The 12,582-nt window shown below is 44.7% G+C and overlaps 1 protein-coding gene across 1 annotated transcript in view; it reads left to right on the forward strand.

Annotated features, from left to right (window-relative positions):
- The window catches only part of RABL3 (RAB, member of RAS oncogene family like 3), a 29,864-nt gene extending 17,753 nt beyond the window's left edge, over positions 1-12,111 (forward strand). Inside the window, exons 6-8 of the mRNA XM_073617508.1 lie at positions 213-284; positions 6,120-6,158; positions 11,278-12,111. Coding sequence (XP_073473609.1) covers positions 213-284; positions 6,120-6,158; positions 11,278-11,340 — 174 coding nt within the window. The 3' untranslated portion in view covers positions 11,341-12,111. The remainder of the gene's footprint in view (positions 1-212; positions 285-6,119; positions 6,159-11,277) is intronic.
- Positions 12,112-12,582: the final 471 nt, after the last annotated feature.

Below are 12,582 nucleotides of genomic sequence, written 5' to 3' on the forward strand. Positions count from 1 at the left end.
GGGGGGGTTGGGGGGGGGGGTTGTAGTCCAAATAAAGAGAGAACCTAGCGTGACAATGCTGCTCCTCTATAGATACAATGTTTCTTCTTGTGTCTGTAGCCTCATCAGATTATCTGGTCCAAAATGAGAATAAGTGATACAGGAAGGTTGGTTTTGTGTAGCCTATTCCAGGTTTGAAGGTGCCTAGATCAACACAATCTTTGTCTCTTCAGGACTGCAACAACACACGCGGCCTCGCCGCCGGGTCCTCCAACGCTGTCAAACTTAGCAGGTTCTTCGACAAGGTAATTTATTTGCATATATATGAGAGGAAGATTACCTCTTTACCAGGTTTACCCCCAATTAGTATGACATTTCAAATTCCCTTATCTCTGGCCACCCCCCCCCCCCAAAAAAATATATACAGTGGGGAAAATAATGATTTGATCCCCTGCAGATTGTGTAAGTTTGCCCACTTACAAAGAAATGAAGGGTCTATAATTTTTATCATAGGTGTATTTCATATGAGAGAGACCAGAATATCAACCATGATACAAATGTTAGAAATGTTAGAAATTGAGTTTAGTGAGTAAAAAAAGTATTTGATCCTCAAGCAAAACCTGACTTAGTAGTTGGTGGAGAAACCCTTGTTGGAAAGCACAGAGTTCAGACGTTTCTTGTAGTTGGTGACCAGGTTTGCAGACATCTCAGGAGGGGTTTTGGTCCACTCTTCTTTACAGATCTTCTCTAAATCCTTAAGGTTTCTTGGCTGTCGCTTGGCAACTCAAAGTTTCAGCTTCCTTCATAAATTTTCTATCGGATTAAGGTCTGGAGACTGACTAGGACACTCCATGACCTTAATGTGCTTCTTCTTGAGCCACTCCTTTGTTGCCTTGGCGATATGTTTTGGGTCATTTTCATACTGAAAGTCCCATCCATGACCCATCTTCAGTGTTCTGGCTGAGGGAAGAAGGTCCTCGTCCAAGATTTTACAATACACGGCCCCGTCCATTGACCCCTCAATGTGGTAAAGTCGGCCTGTACTTTTAGCAGAGAAACAGCCCCAAAGCATCATGTTTCCACCTCCGTGCTTGATTGTAGGGATGGTGTTCTTAGGGTCATAATCAGCATTTTTCTTCCTCCAAACACGGTGAGTCAAGTTAATGCCAAAGAGCTCAATTTTGGTTTCATCTGACCACAGGACTTTCTCCCAATCCTTCTCTGAATCATTTAGATGTTCATTGGCAAACTTCAGATGGGCCTCTACATGTACCTTCTTGAGGAGGGGGACCTTGCGGGCGCTGCAGGATTTCAATCCATGGCGGTGTATTGTGTTACCAATGGTTTGTTTGCTGACTGTGGTCCCAACTGCCTTGAGAACATTCAAAAGCTCCTCCCATATTGTTCTGGGCTGATCCCTCACTTATCTTCTGCCCATCCTTACCCCATGAGGAGAAATCTTGCATGGAGCTCCAGACCGAGGGCAACTGATGGTTATTTTGTATTTCTTCCATTTAATCGCAACAACAGTTGTCTCCTTCTCACCAAGCTTCTTGCTGATGGTCTTGTAGCCCATTCCAGCCTTGTGCCGGTCTACAGTCCTTGTCCCTGATGTCCTTTGACAGCTCTTTGGTCTTGCCCAGGATGGTGAGGTTTGAATGAAGGAAAGAGATTCTGTGGACAGGTGTCTTTTATACACATAACGAGTTGTCGTTAGGAGAACCTTCTTACATTGACAGGACTAATCTGTGTACCACATGAGCGCCTACTGGAGCCAGTCTGTGGGAGCCAGAATTATTGTTGGTTGGTAGGGGATCAAATACTTATTTTACTCCATTTATAACATTTGTATCATGTGTTTTTTCTGGATTTTTGGTTGATATTCTGTCTCTCTCATAAAAAAAATGATAGACCCTTCAACTCTTTGTAAGTGGGCAAACTTACAAAATCTGCAGTGGATCAAATAATTATTTTTCCCATTGTATATTATATATATTTATATAGTATAGATGAAATATCAGGGGTCACTTTTGAGACAGAGAAAGAGCATGAAGACACAGATCCCCAATCCTTTCTCTGCAGCCTCAGCTGGACTGCAGAATGAATGAACAGGAAGCGCTCCGTAACAGAGGCTTCCTGTTCATTCACAAACTGACAGGGGGATGGGGGTGCAATTACTAGAACCGATCCCCCTGTGGCTCCCTCTGCAGTAGCTGAAAGCTGGCAGGAGGGAGAGGAGGAGAAGCCAGCTGCACTGGGGGGGACCACAGAGGAAATCGGTTTCAGTGATTGCGTCCCCTCACCAGCACCACCGTTCTTGTGAACTGCCTACACCATAAAGCTGGCTGGTTCCCCCTGTTGAACCTTATGTGACCCAGGCCCTGTACAGGAGGGACGGTGGTATCCCCTTATTGGTGTCCTTGTGTGTTACAATGAATCGCCTTTATCCCTCCTAAGAGGAAATGCGTCATTGTTACTAGGTAACCAGTAAATAAAAAGTAATGTAAAGTCTATTCTTGCGTTCAGTTTTGGATGCAGAATGATGCTTCCTCTAATGGAATCCAGGTGTTCTAAATTGCTTGCAAAGTAATACAATTCCTCATAAAACAAAGAGTACATCATTAGAGATTACTCTCTGCGGTTATCTACTCTGTTTTAAAAACCGATTCCTCTACCCACACAAATGAGGTGGATGAGGGAAACTGGCTATCCCCCCGCCCAATTTGTCCCACTTCAAATAAATTGAAGTGTAGATTGTTGCATGCACCCCTGTACAAATGGGATACAAACCAATACATGCGACTCAACTTTTAATTATGTGTGTGTGTGTGTATATATATATATATATGTGCTCTGTTTCTAATGAAGGACCAATACCTCTTAAAACAAGGGCTGGGGTTTATTTCCAAATAGGGAAATGGGAAAGGGCGTACCTTAACCGGAGGTGGAGGAAAGAATGGGGTCCTCTTTAGGCTAACCACACAAACGTTCTCACTGAATCTTCCACACCAGGGCCTCTTGTCCAGTCTTGGGACACAGTTGGGTCCCCGCCAATCGCAGTCTTGGGACACTTCCTCAGTGTGGCCCCCCGCAAATCGCAGTCTTGGGACACTTTCTCAGTGTGGCCCCCGCAAATCGCAGTCTTGGGACACTTCCTCAGTGTGGCCCCCGCAAATCGCAGTCTTGGGACACTTTCTCAGTGTGGCCCCCGCAAATCGCAGTCTTAATTAACTCCTTTCCGCCTAAGGGTAAAACAAATGTTAATGCCTAAGCACAATTTTGCAACTTTGACATGTGTTAGTAATACTGTACATATCATCACAACCACTTTGTGTATCCAGGTAGATTATACCGTGTTCAGGATAAATTGGGCTTTCATTTGGTGGTAAATAGTAATGGATATCTCCTGTTTTTTTTTTTTTTTTTTTTTTTTTTTTCATAATCAAAAGAAAACTGGCCCAAAAAAGTAAAAAAATAATAATTTAGCTGTATATTTCTTACTACCATAACCTACCACCAAAGAACAACCCAAAATAAATTCTCCTGTTCCCAACGATTGCAGTGATACCACATATGTGTATGTTAGTTGTTGTTTGTACTCGTAGTACAGCACAGAAACAATCGTGCGCATTTTGCTTTTTTTTTTTTTTTTTATCCTACCTAAAACACACTGACACTAATTGACACTGATACTTATTTAAAAATAAATAAATGAATAATAAAAAAAAAAAATCAAACCAAATTTTACTGACCTGGACCTTTTGACCTTTGCTTGACCCAAACACTAACCCTGGTACTCTCCTAGATCAAACCTTGATCTAGGTATTTTTTCTTTTTCTTTTTTATTATTTATTAATTTTTTTTTTTTTTTACACACAATTTTTTTTTTTTTTTATCTCTTTCTGCAAGAGAGAGAGATACAATGTATCTTTCCTCTCCATTCACAGAGACAGAAACACAGAGGTGGGCTTTGCAGTGACTGATCACTGTGATATCCAATCAGAGGATATCACAGCAATCAAGTGACCCGGAACTGTGAGTTCTGGGTTCTGATCATTACTACGGGACCCAGGGCTCCCGCTGAGACCCTGGCCCCTGTGCTGCGAGCACGCTGTGCGGCGCGCTCCCAGCACAAAGACATATATGCGGCCCCACAGATAAAAAAGCCCAGTCTAGTGGGGCCACATAAATGCATATTTTGGGTGTCAAGGGGTTAATCATTGCAGATATCATGCACCAGAGGCCACAAAAGTTCATTCCTGTCCCAGGAACAGAGTTGAGTTTTTGAGCAGATGAGTACATGGGATGTCTGTATGATCCTTCCCCGAGGAAGCCTGCTGCAATACTGGCAAGGTCTGGGCTGTAAAAAAACCCAGGAATCCTTTTAGTGAATGTGCTAACGATCGTATGCATTCATCCAGTCCTCTTTGTTGTTGATTGGTTGTGCAGTCTTCACTCAGGCTTCTCATCCAGGCAGGTTGAGGGGTTCCAGGGTGCTTGTTTTATACAGAGGAGTTCCTTAGAGATCGGAAAAGCCTGGTTTGGGTCCTGGCGTCTGGAGGCTTCATAGAGACTTGGGAACAGTGGCGACCCGTGCATTGTGGGCACATTGGCGCTAACCCCCCCCCCGACACCTCCTCCGCCCTCCCTATTCATGTGCCCGGCCCCTTTCAGGGGCTGCATTTGATGGCAAGGTGGATGTATTTGATGGGCACAGTGGCTGCATTTAATAGGTGCAGTGGCTGCATTTAATGGGTGCAGTGGCTGCATTTGATGGGCGCAGTGGCTGCATTTGATGGGCGCAGTGGCTGCATTTGATGGGCGCAGTGGCTGCATTTGATGGGCGCCGTGGCTGCATTTGATGGGCACCGTGGCTGCATTTGATGGGCACCGTGGCTGTATCTGATGGGCGCAGTGGCTGTATCTGATGGGCGCAGTGGCTGTATCTGATGGGCGCAGTGGCTGTATCTGATGGGCGCAGTGGCTGTATCTGATGGGCGCAGTGGCTGTATCTGATGGGCGCAGTGGCTGTATCTGATGGGTGCAGTGGCTGTATCTGATGGGCGCAGTGGCTGCATTTGATGGGTGCAGTGGCTGCATTTGATGGGCACAGTGGCTGCATTTGATGGGCACAGGGGCTGTATCTGATGGGCACAGGGGGTGTATCTGATGGGCACAGTGGATGCATTTGATGGGCACAGTGGCTGCATTTGATGGGCACAGGGGCTGCATATGATGGGCACAGTGGCTGTATCTGATGGACACAGTGGCTGTATCTGATGGGCACAGTGGCTGCATATGATGGGCACAGTGGCTGCATATGATGGGCACAGTGGCTGTATCTGATGGGCACAGTGGCTGTATATGATGGGCACAGTAGATGCATTTGATGGGCACAGTGGCTGTATCTGATGGGCACAGTGGATGCATTTTATGGGCACCGTGGATGCATTTGATGGGCACAGTGGCTGCATCTGATGGGCACAGTGGCTGCATTTGATGGGCACAGTGGCTGAATTTGATGGGCACAGTGGCTGAATTTGATGTTGGGTTTTTTTTTTAAAGTATTTTATCTGAATTTTTCAGTTTTGTTTGCGCCCCCCAAAAAATTTTGAGCACCAGCTGCCACTGCTTGGGAAGGATTAAAAACCCCAAACCTGGGTCTAAGTTTTTACAGACAACCAGCAGATGGATTGTGCAGAGCTTTTGTTGGACAGGTGACTATGGTTCTGGACTCCATCCTGGTGCACAGAGGAGGTCATAACCCAGGAGTCTCCTATAGATCCCCCCCCCAGGAGACAGGTGGGAGCCGGTGCAGCAGAGGGCTGCTAGATGCATGTATAGAGTTGTGTGAGAAGACTGACAAAGGCCTGAAGATTGAGGGCAGCACTGCAAGTATACGCCAGGAGGCCGGTGAAAAACTCTTGCGAAAGAAACCCAAGTGTAGAACTGGAACTTTTATTTTAATAAAAGTGGGCAAAAAAACCTCTTAATTAGAAGATTTAAGTGAGTGGGTCCTTATTGCTCTACTGTATAAAGCTGGTTGTCACAAGATATGTACCTTGTATGTCAACATACACACTGCACTTGTTTGATCTGTAGAGGTCCCTTATGGTCAACGTCAACGTTATGTTTTTCAGGTAATCGAGAAGAGATATTATTCCAGGGACACCAGCACGGTGGGTATAGTTTTATCTCCATTTGATTAGCTATAAATGCAGATTACAATGATCAGCCATAACAAATATGACTGCTGAGCAAATCTAACCAGGGCCAACTTTGGACAACTAGGTCAGAGTAACTCCAAAACTGCAGCTCTGGTTTGATGTTCCCGGTCTACAGTGGTGAGAACCGACCAAAAGTGGTCCAAGGAAGGAAAACTGGTAACCAATGACGAGGGTCATGGGCGGTCAAGTGACATTGATGAACAATGGAAGCAAAGGCTGGCCCATGTAGTTCGATCCAATAGAAGAGTTAAAGTTAATGCTGGTTCTGATAGAAAGGTGTCAAAGGTTCTTTGCCGTTTGTTGTGTATGGGGGCTGCGTAGCCGCAGACTGATTAAGGGTGCCCATGCTGACCCGTGTCCACAGCCTAAAAGCTCCTACAATGGGCACGTGAGCATCAATGGAAACGTGTCTTCAAGGTGCTGACTTGGCCTCCAAATTCTCCAGATTTCAGTCCAATCAAGCATCTGTGTGATGTGCTGGAGAACAAGTCCAATCCATGAAGGCCCCAACTCCCAACTTACAGGGCTTTAACCACTTCAATAGTTTGCACTTTTACCCCCTTCCTGCCCAGGTCAATTTTTAGGTTTCAGTGCTGTCGCACTTTGAATGACAATTACACGGTCATGCAACACTGTACCTCATAAAATTTCTATCATTTTTTTTTCACACAAATAGAGCTTTCTTTTGGTGGTATTTAATCACCACTGTTTGTTTTTTTTTTTTTGTTTTTTTTTTTTTTTTTTTTTGCTAAATAAACAAAAAAAGGGCAAAAATTTGAAAAAAAAAAACAGTTTTTCTTTGTTTCTGTTATAAAATATAGCAAATAAATAATATTTTTTTCATAGACTTAGGCCAGATTGTATTCGGCAGCACGCATGTGGAGGAGACACATACAGGACTACATAGGTCCTGACAGCACCCCCAATTACAGGTAGTCAAAGACAGCAAGATTAGATGTATCCTCTTGGAGAGGAAGACAGCCCCGGGCAAATATCGCTGTTCCTGGATTCCTAAGCACTTGTGCCGACTCACACAGTAGAAAAGAAGCCTCTCATGGTGCAGTATATTCCAAAAAAAAAAAAAAATATTAAAACCATGTGGAAACACAGTGTGTGAAATGTTAAAATCATAAACAAACAGGGGACGCCGTGATGCGCTCCACCTGCATTCCAAGAAAACTGAAGTGACGTGTTATGCTTGATTCCACCCAATGTGTTTCGTCATCTGATGTCATCAGGGGTCACATGACCCAGACTGGAGTGGCCTAAAGGTAAGTATACACATTTTTTTTTTTTTACACAGGTTAGCTTTGATGTTAAGAGAGAGAGTACAGATCAGAGTCCGTTAGCTTCTTCTGGGTAAAGTGATACCAGGACCCGGAGGTGATGTTTTACTTATCACTTCTAGGTCATGGTTGGGGCACGTGGGGGGAGGGATTGGGTGACTACACAGCTGGTGGTTCTGGTGATAACCATCTCAAAAACCAAAACAGTCAGGCAATGTGTGCCCTCTATAGAAGGAGTCCAGAGATCCTGAGCCCGGCCCGTGTTCCCATCACAGAGACCATCTGCCCCAACACACACATGGCCACCGTTCTCCTCCGATGAGAGGACAGAATCCGAGTGTAGTAAAGACTTCTCTGAGTGGTGTAAGGCTGGCCAATCATTATACAATTTTGTAAATTTAATTTTTCTTTAGATTTACTATACCATATAATTATAAGGTCAATACTAAACCCTTTCCTGAGCAGGCAGGGCCTTGTACTACATAGTTAAGGTAAATCTAAAGGAAATTGAATAAGAAAATTGTATAATGTATGGCCGGTATATGGCAGGAAATATCTGTTCTCTGGAATGGACTGTGCTGTGATCAGGGAGAAGACGGAGCCCATGAAACCCGCAGATCGCTGTCAGAGATAAACAGGAGCAGGTTGGAGCTCCTGCAGATTCGGGATGAGTTTGCACTTTTCTTCAGCAAAAAAAACACACCGCCTTCCGTCTGGAAGAGAACTTCGAGGGAGCAGAAGGATCCCATCCCCCCCCCCCCCCCCCCCCTGCTAGTTCCGGAGAATGTTCCAGCATTGAGGATTCACAAAGTGACACAGATGGCAGCGGGGACGTGTGTGTGTGTGATGAGGGATATCTTCTACAGATCTGATTATTATCTCTGCTGTGATCAAAGTCATGTTTTATACAGTGCCTTGGAAAAAGTATTCATACCCCTTGAAATTTTCCACATTTTGTCATGTTACAGGCAAAAACGTAAATTTATTTTATTGGGATTTTATATGATAGACCAACACAAAGTGGCACATAATCGTGAAGTGGAAGGAAAATGATAAATGGTTTTCAATTTGTTTTACAAATAAATATGTGAAAAGTGTGGTGGGCGTTTGTATTCAGCCCCCCTTTACTCCGATACCCCTAACTAAAATCTACTGGAACCAATTGTCTTCAGAAGTCACCTAATTAGTAAATAGAGTCCACCTGTGTGTCATTTAATCTCAGTATAAATACAGCTGTTCTGTGAAGCCCTCAGAGGATTGTTAGAGAACCTTAGTAAGCAAACAGCATTATGAAGGCCAAGGAACACGCCAGACAGGTCAGGGATAAAGTTGTGGAGAAGTATAAAGCAGGGTAAAGAAATATCCCAAGTTTTGAACATCTCACGGAGCTCTGTTCAATCCATCATCCGAAAATGTAAAGAGTATGGCACAACTGCAAACCTACCAAGACATGGCCGTCCACCTAAACTGACCGGCTGGGCAAGGAGAGCATTCATCAGAGAAGAGCCAAGAGGTCCATGGTAACTCTGGAGGAGCTGCAGAGATCCACAGCTCAGGTGGGAGAATCTGTCCACAGGACAACTATTAGTCGTGTTCTCCACAAATCTGCCCTTTATGGAAGAGTGACAAGAAGAAAGACATTGGTGAAAGAAAGTCATAAGAAGTCCTGTTTGTAGTTTGTGAGAAGCCATGTGGAGGACACAGCAAACATGTGGAAGAAGGTGATCTGGTCAGATGGGACCAAAATTGAACGTTTTGGCCTAAAAGTAAAACCCTATGTGTGGGGGAAAACTAACACTGCACATCACCCTGAACACACCATCCCCACCGTGAAACATGGTGGTGGCAGCATCATGTGGTGGGGATGCTTTTCTTCAGCAGGGTCAGGGAAGCTGGTCAGGGTTGATGGGAAGATGAATGGAGCCAAATACAGGACAATCTTACCTGTTAGAGTCTACAAAAGACTTGAGACTGGGGCGGAGGTTCACCTTCCAGCAGGACAACGACCCGAAACATCCAGCCAGAGCTACAATGGAATGGTTTAGATCAAAGCATATTCATGTGTTAGAATGGCCCAGTCACAGTCCAGACCTAAATCCCATTGAGAATCTGTGGCAAGACTTGAAAATTGCTGATCACAGACGCTCTCCATCCAATCTGACAGAGCTTGAGATATTTTACAAAGAAGAAGAATGGGCAAAAATGTCCCTCTCAAGATGTGCAAAGCTGGTAGAGACATCCCCAAAAAGACTTGCAGCTGTAATTGTAGAGAAAGGGGGTTCTACAAAGTATTGACTCCGGGGGGCGCCATACAAATGTACCCCCCACACTTTTCACATATTTATTTGTATCATTTATCATTTTCCTTCCACTTCACAATTATGAGCCACTTTGTGTTGGTCATAAAATCCCAATAAAATACATTTACGTTTTTGGTTGTAACATGACAAAATGTGGGAAACTTCAAGGGGTATGAATACTTTTTCAAGGCACCATATTTGTGCATCTATCTATATATCTATCGATCGATCTATGTATTCATTCTAATTTTCCTAATCTAAATGATCAATTTAATACTATCTGTGTCTATGTCTATCTATTCTAATCATTCTAATTTTCCTAATCAAATGAATCTATTTAATATTATCTATGTCTGTGTCTATCTAATCTTATCTTATCTATCGATCCATATCTATATCTTTTTATCTGATATTCGCTATCTAGCTATCTCTTTCTATTGGTCTGTTGACTCTAATCTGTATCTATTTGATACTATTTATCTACAACGTATCTATCTAATATCTATCTCTCTCTTTTTATCTATCTATCTATAGACTGTAATCTATCATCCTGGGACCTCTGGCACTTTAAAGCCGAGTTCCATAGAAGTCTCCGGGGCCGGTCGCAATGATATACAGGACCCCCTCCCCCTCTTCTCTGGCACTGGGTGGTTCTCAGAGATGCAGAGAGTGTTGGTGACGTGATGATGTCATCACCATTTTCTGCATAATTGTATGTCATATGTGACGCCCCCCTACAAGGCGGGTCCCTGACGCCCCGCACTCATAGGAAGTGGGTTGCATGTTGCTGGGTGGTCATTCAGCCCAGAAGGAGGCCGGCACTGGATCACACAAAGCTGGGGGGGGGGGGGACAGCCTCAGACAGAGGGTGCGTGCTGCAGCAAGAACTGATTGTCTTTTTTTTATCCTCACCTGGTTTGGGGGAGGGGGTGCTTGGCTGGAGAAGAACTTTATCTCTTCAGCATCTGCCAAACACTAACATATTTCAGTTTTGGGTGGACTGACCCTTCTTATTGCATTAAGACCCCTTTCACACTGACAACGGGCTGCGTTAGTGGTAAAGCGCCGCTTTACCGCTGTTATAGCATCGCTTTTTGGCCGCTAGCAGGGAACTTTTAACCCCGCTAGCGGCCGGAGAACAGGTTAATACCGCCCAGAAAGCGCCACTGCCGAAGCGCTGTGCAGGTGCTTCAGCAGCGCTGCACATTCATTTCAGTGGGAAGTGGCGCTGTATACACCTCTCCTCCACCGCCCCAAAGATGCTGCTTGCAGGACTTTCTCTAACGTCCTGCAAGCGCACCGCTCCAGTGTAAATGCATTCGGGGCTCTCACACTTGGGCTGCAGGGGAGGCATTTTTCAGGTGCTTTACAGCCCAAAAGTGCCTGAAAAACGCCCCAGTGTGAAAGAGGTCTTAATGAACATGCAGACCGGACTTCATAGTCATCATTTTTAACCCCCTAAAATTCTTCTTTTCTCATCTGCAGATTCCAGGATACTCAGACCGGAAGCGGTTCGGAGGATCATTCAAGAGCCTGCACTATGACTGAGATAATGGGAGTTCTAACACAGCCCCGCTCTCTCTGAGGAGGAGAGCCAAGACGCCACACCTGACACCCCCACCCCCCCTGAGAAAAAGTGTCTATCCCCCCCCGCCCCCGTTAAAAGAGCAGAGCCAAAATGGCAGAACAGGGCATATTCCCAGTGCATTGTGGGAAGGTTCTTTTTCCTGGCTCATACCTGCCCTGCGGTGTCATTCTGAGGAGGAGGAGGGGGAGCGGGCGCACACAAGTCCTCATTTTTTTTTATTTCTCCACCTGTGGCTGATTGTTAGAGGGAATGACACCTCCAGAGGTGGTTGTTGCACAGAAAAGGTTATTGTTTCCTTTAGCTGGCATCGGGTTTATATCAGGTGGCCAGATAATCTGCAGATCATGCTTAGCCAGAAAAATGACTGGTATAGTGGGGAACATGCTAATAGTTCTTCGTACATTTGGGAAGAATTCAGCTCTTTTCCTGGACTCCGGTTTTTGGAGAATTGAACCTGTTCTGACCAGAAGATGTGCTGGCGATATATTACCTGCTGGGTTTTGCTTGCGATTCCTGGTCCTCCTGCTTGTTGGACGCCACCAGGGGGGTCATAGAGAGAACGAGACATGTTATCCTGGAACAATCCAATTCTCCGCTATGAGAAAACGACACACTGTGATCTGTTACGGGAAACGTCTTTCGTTTTTCCACGTTTACCTTAGATGCGTTTTTATCCTTTGTACTGTATGTTATACTGAGGACATCAATGCAAGAAATAAATATAAATGTGAGCTTTGTGTGCATCTTCTTTAACCACTTGCCCTCCCGAAAAGGTTTACCCCCCTTCATGACCAGACCGTTTTTGTTGAGATGACACTGCGTTATTTTAACTTACAATTGCGCGGTCATGCAGCATTGTACATATATTAAATTTGTGTAATTTTTTCCCCCACAAATAGAGATTTCTTTTGGTGGTATTTGATCACCTTTGCGTCTTTAATTTTATAAACAGTGGTGGACGTTCATATGGGTGCAGGGCGCTGCCCCCCTGACCCATGTGTCCGGCCCCTAATCTACATATAGGGTGCCGGATGCATGGATTTCAATGGGGATTTTTTTTTTAAGCACATGATTAGAGCCTGAGGCTCTAATTGGCTTCAGAAAAAGTGGGCTTGGGGTGTAGTGCTCTGCGCCCCAAGCCCACCCAGTTGTGTGACATCTTATAATTTGACGAATTAATACTCACTAATGTCTTCCTGTTT

Source organism: Aquarana catesbeiana, linkage group LG02 (assembly GCF_042186555.1).
Source record: "Aquarana catesbeiana isolate 2022-GZ linkage group LG02, ASM4218655v1, whole genome shotgun sequence".
NCBI classification, from domain to species: Eukaryota; Metazoa; Chordata; class Amphibia; order Anura; family Ranidae; genus Aquarana; species Aquarana catesbeiana.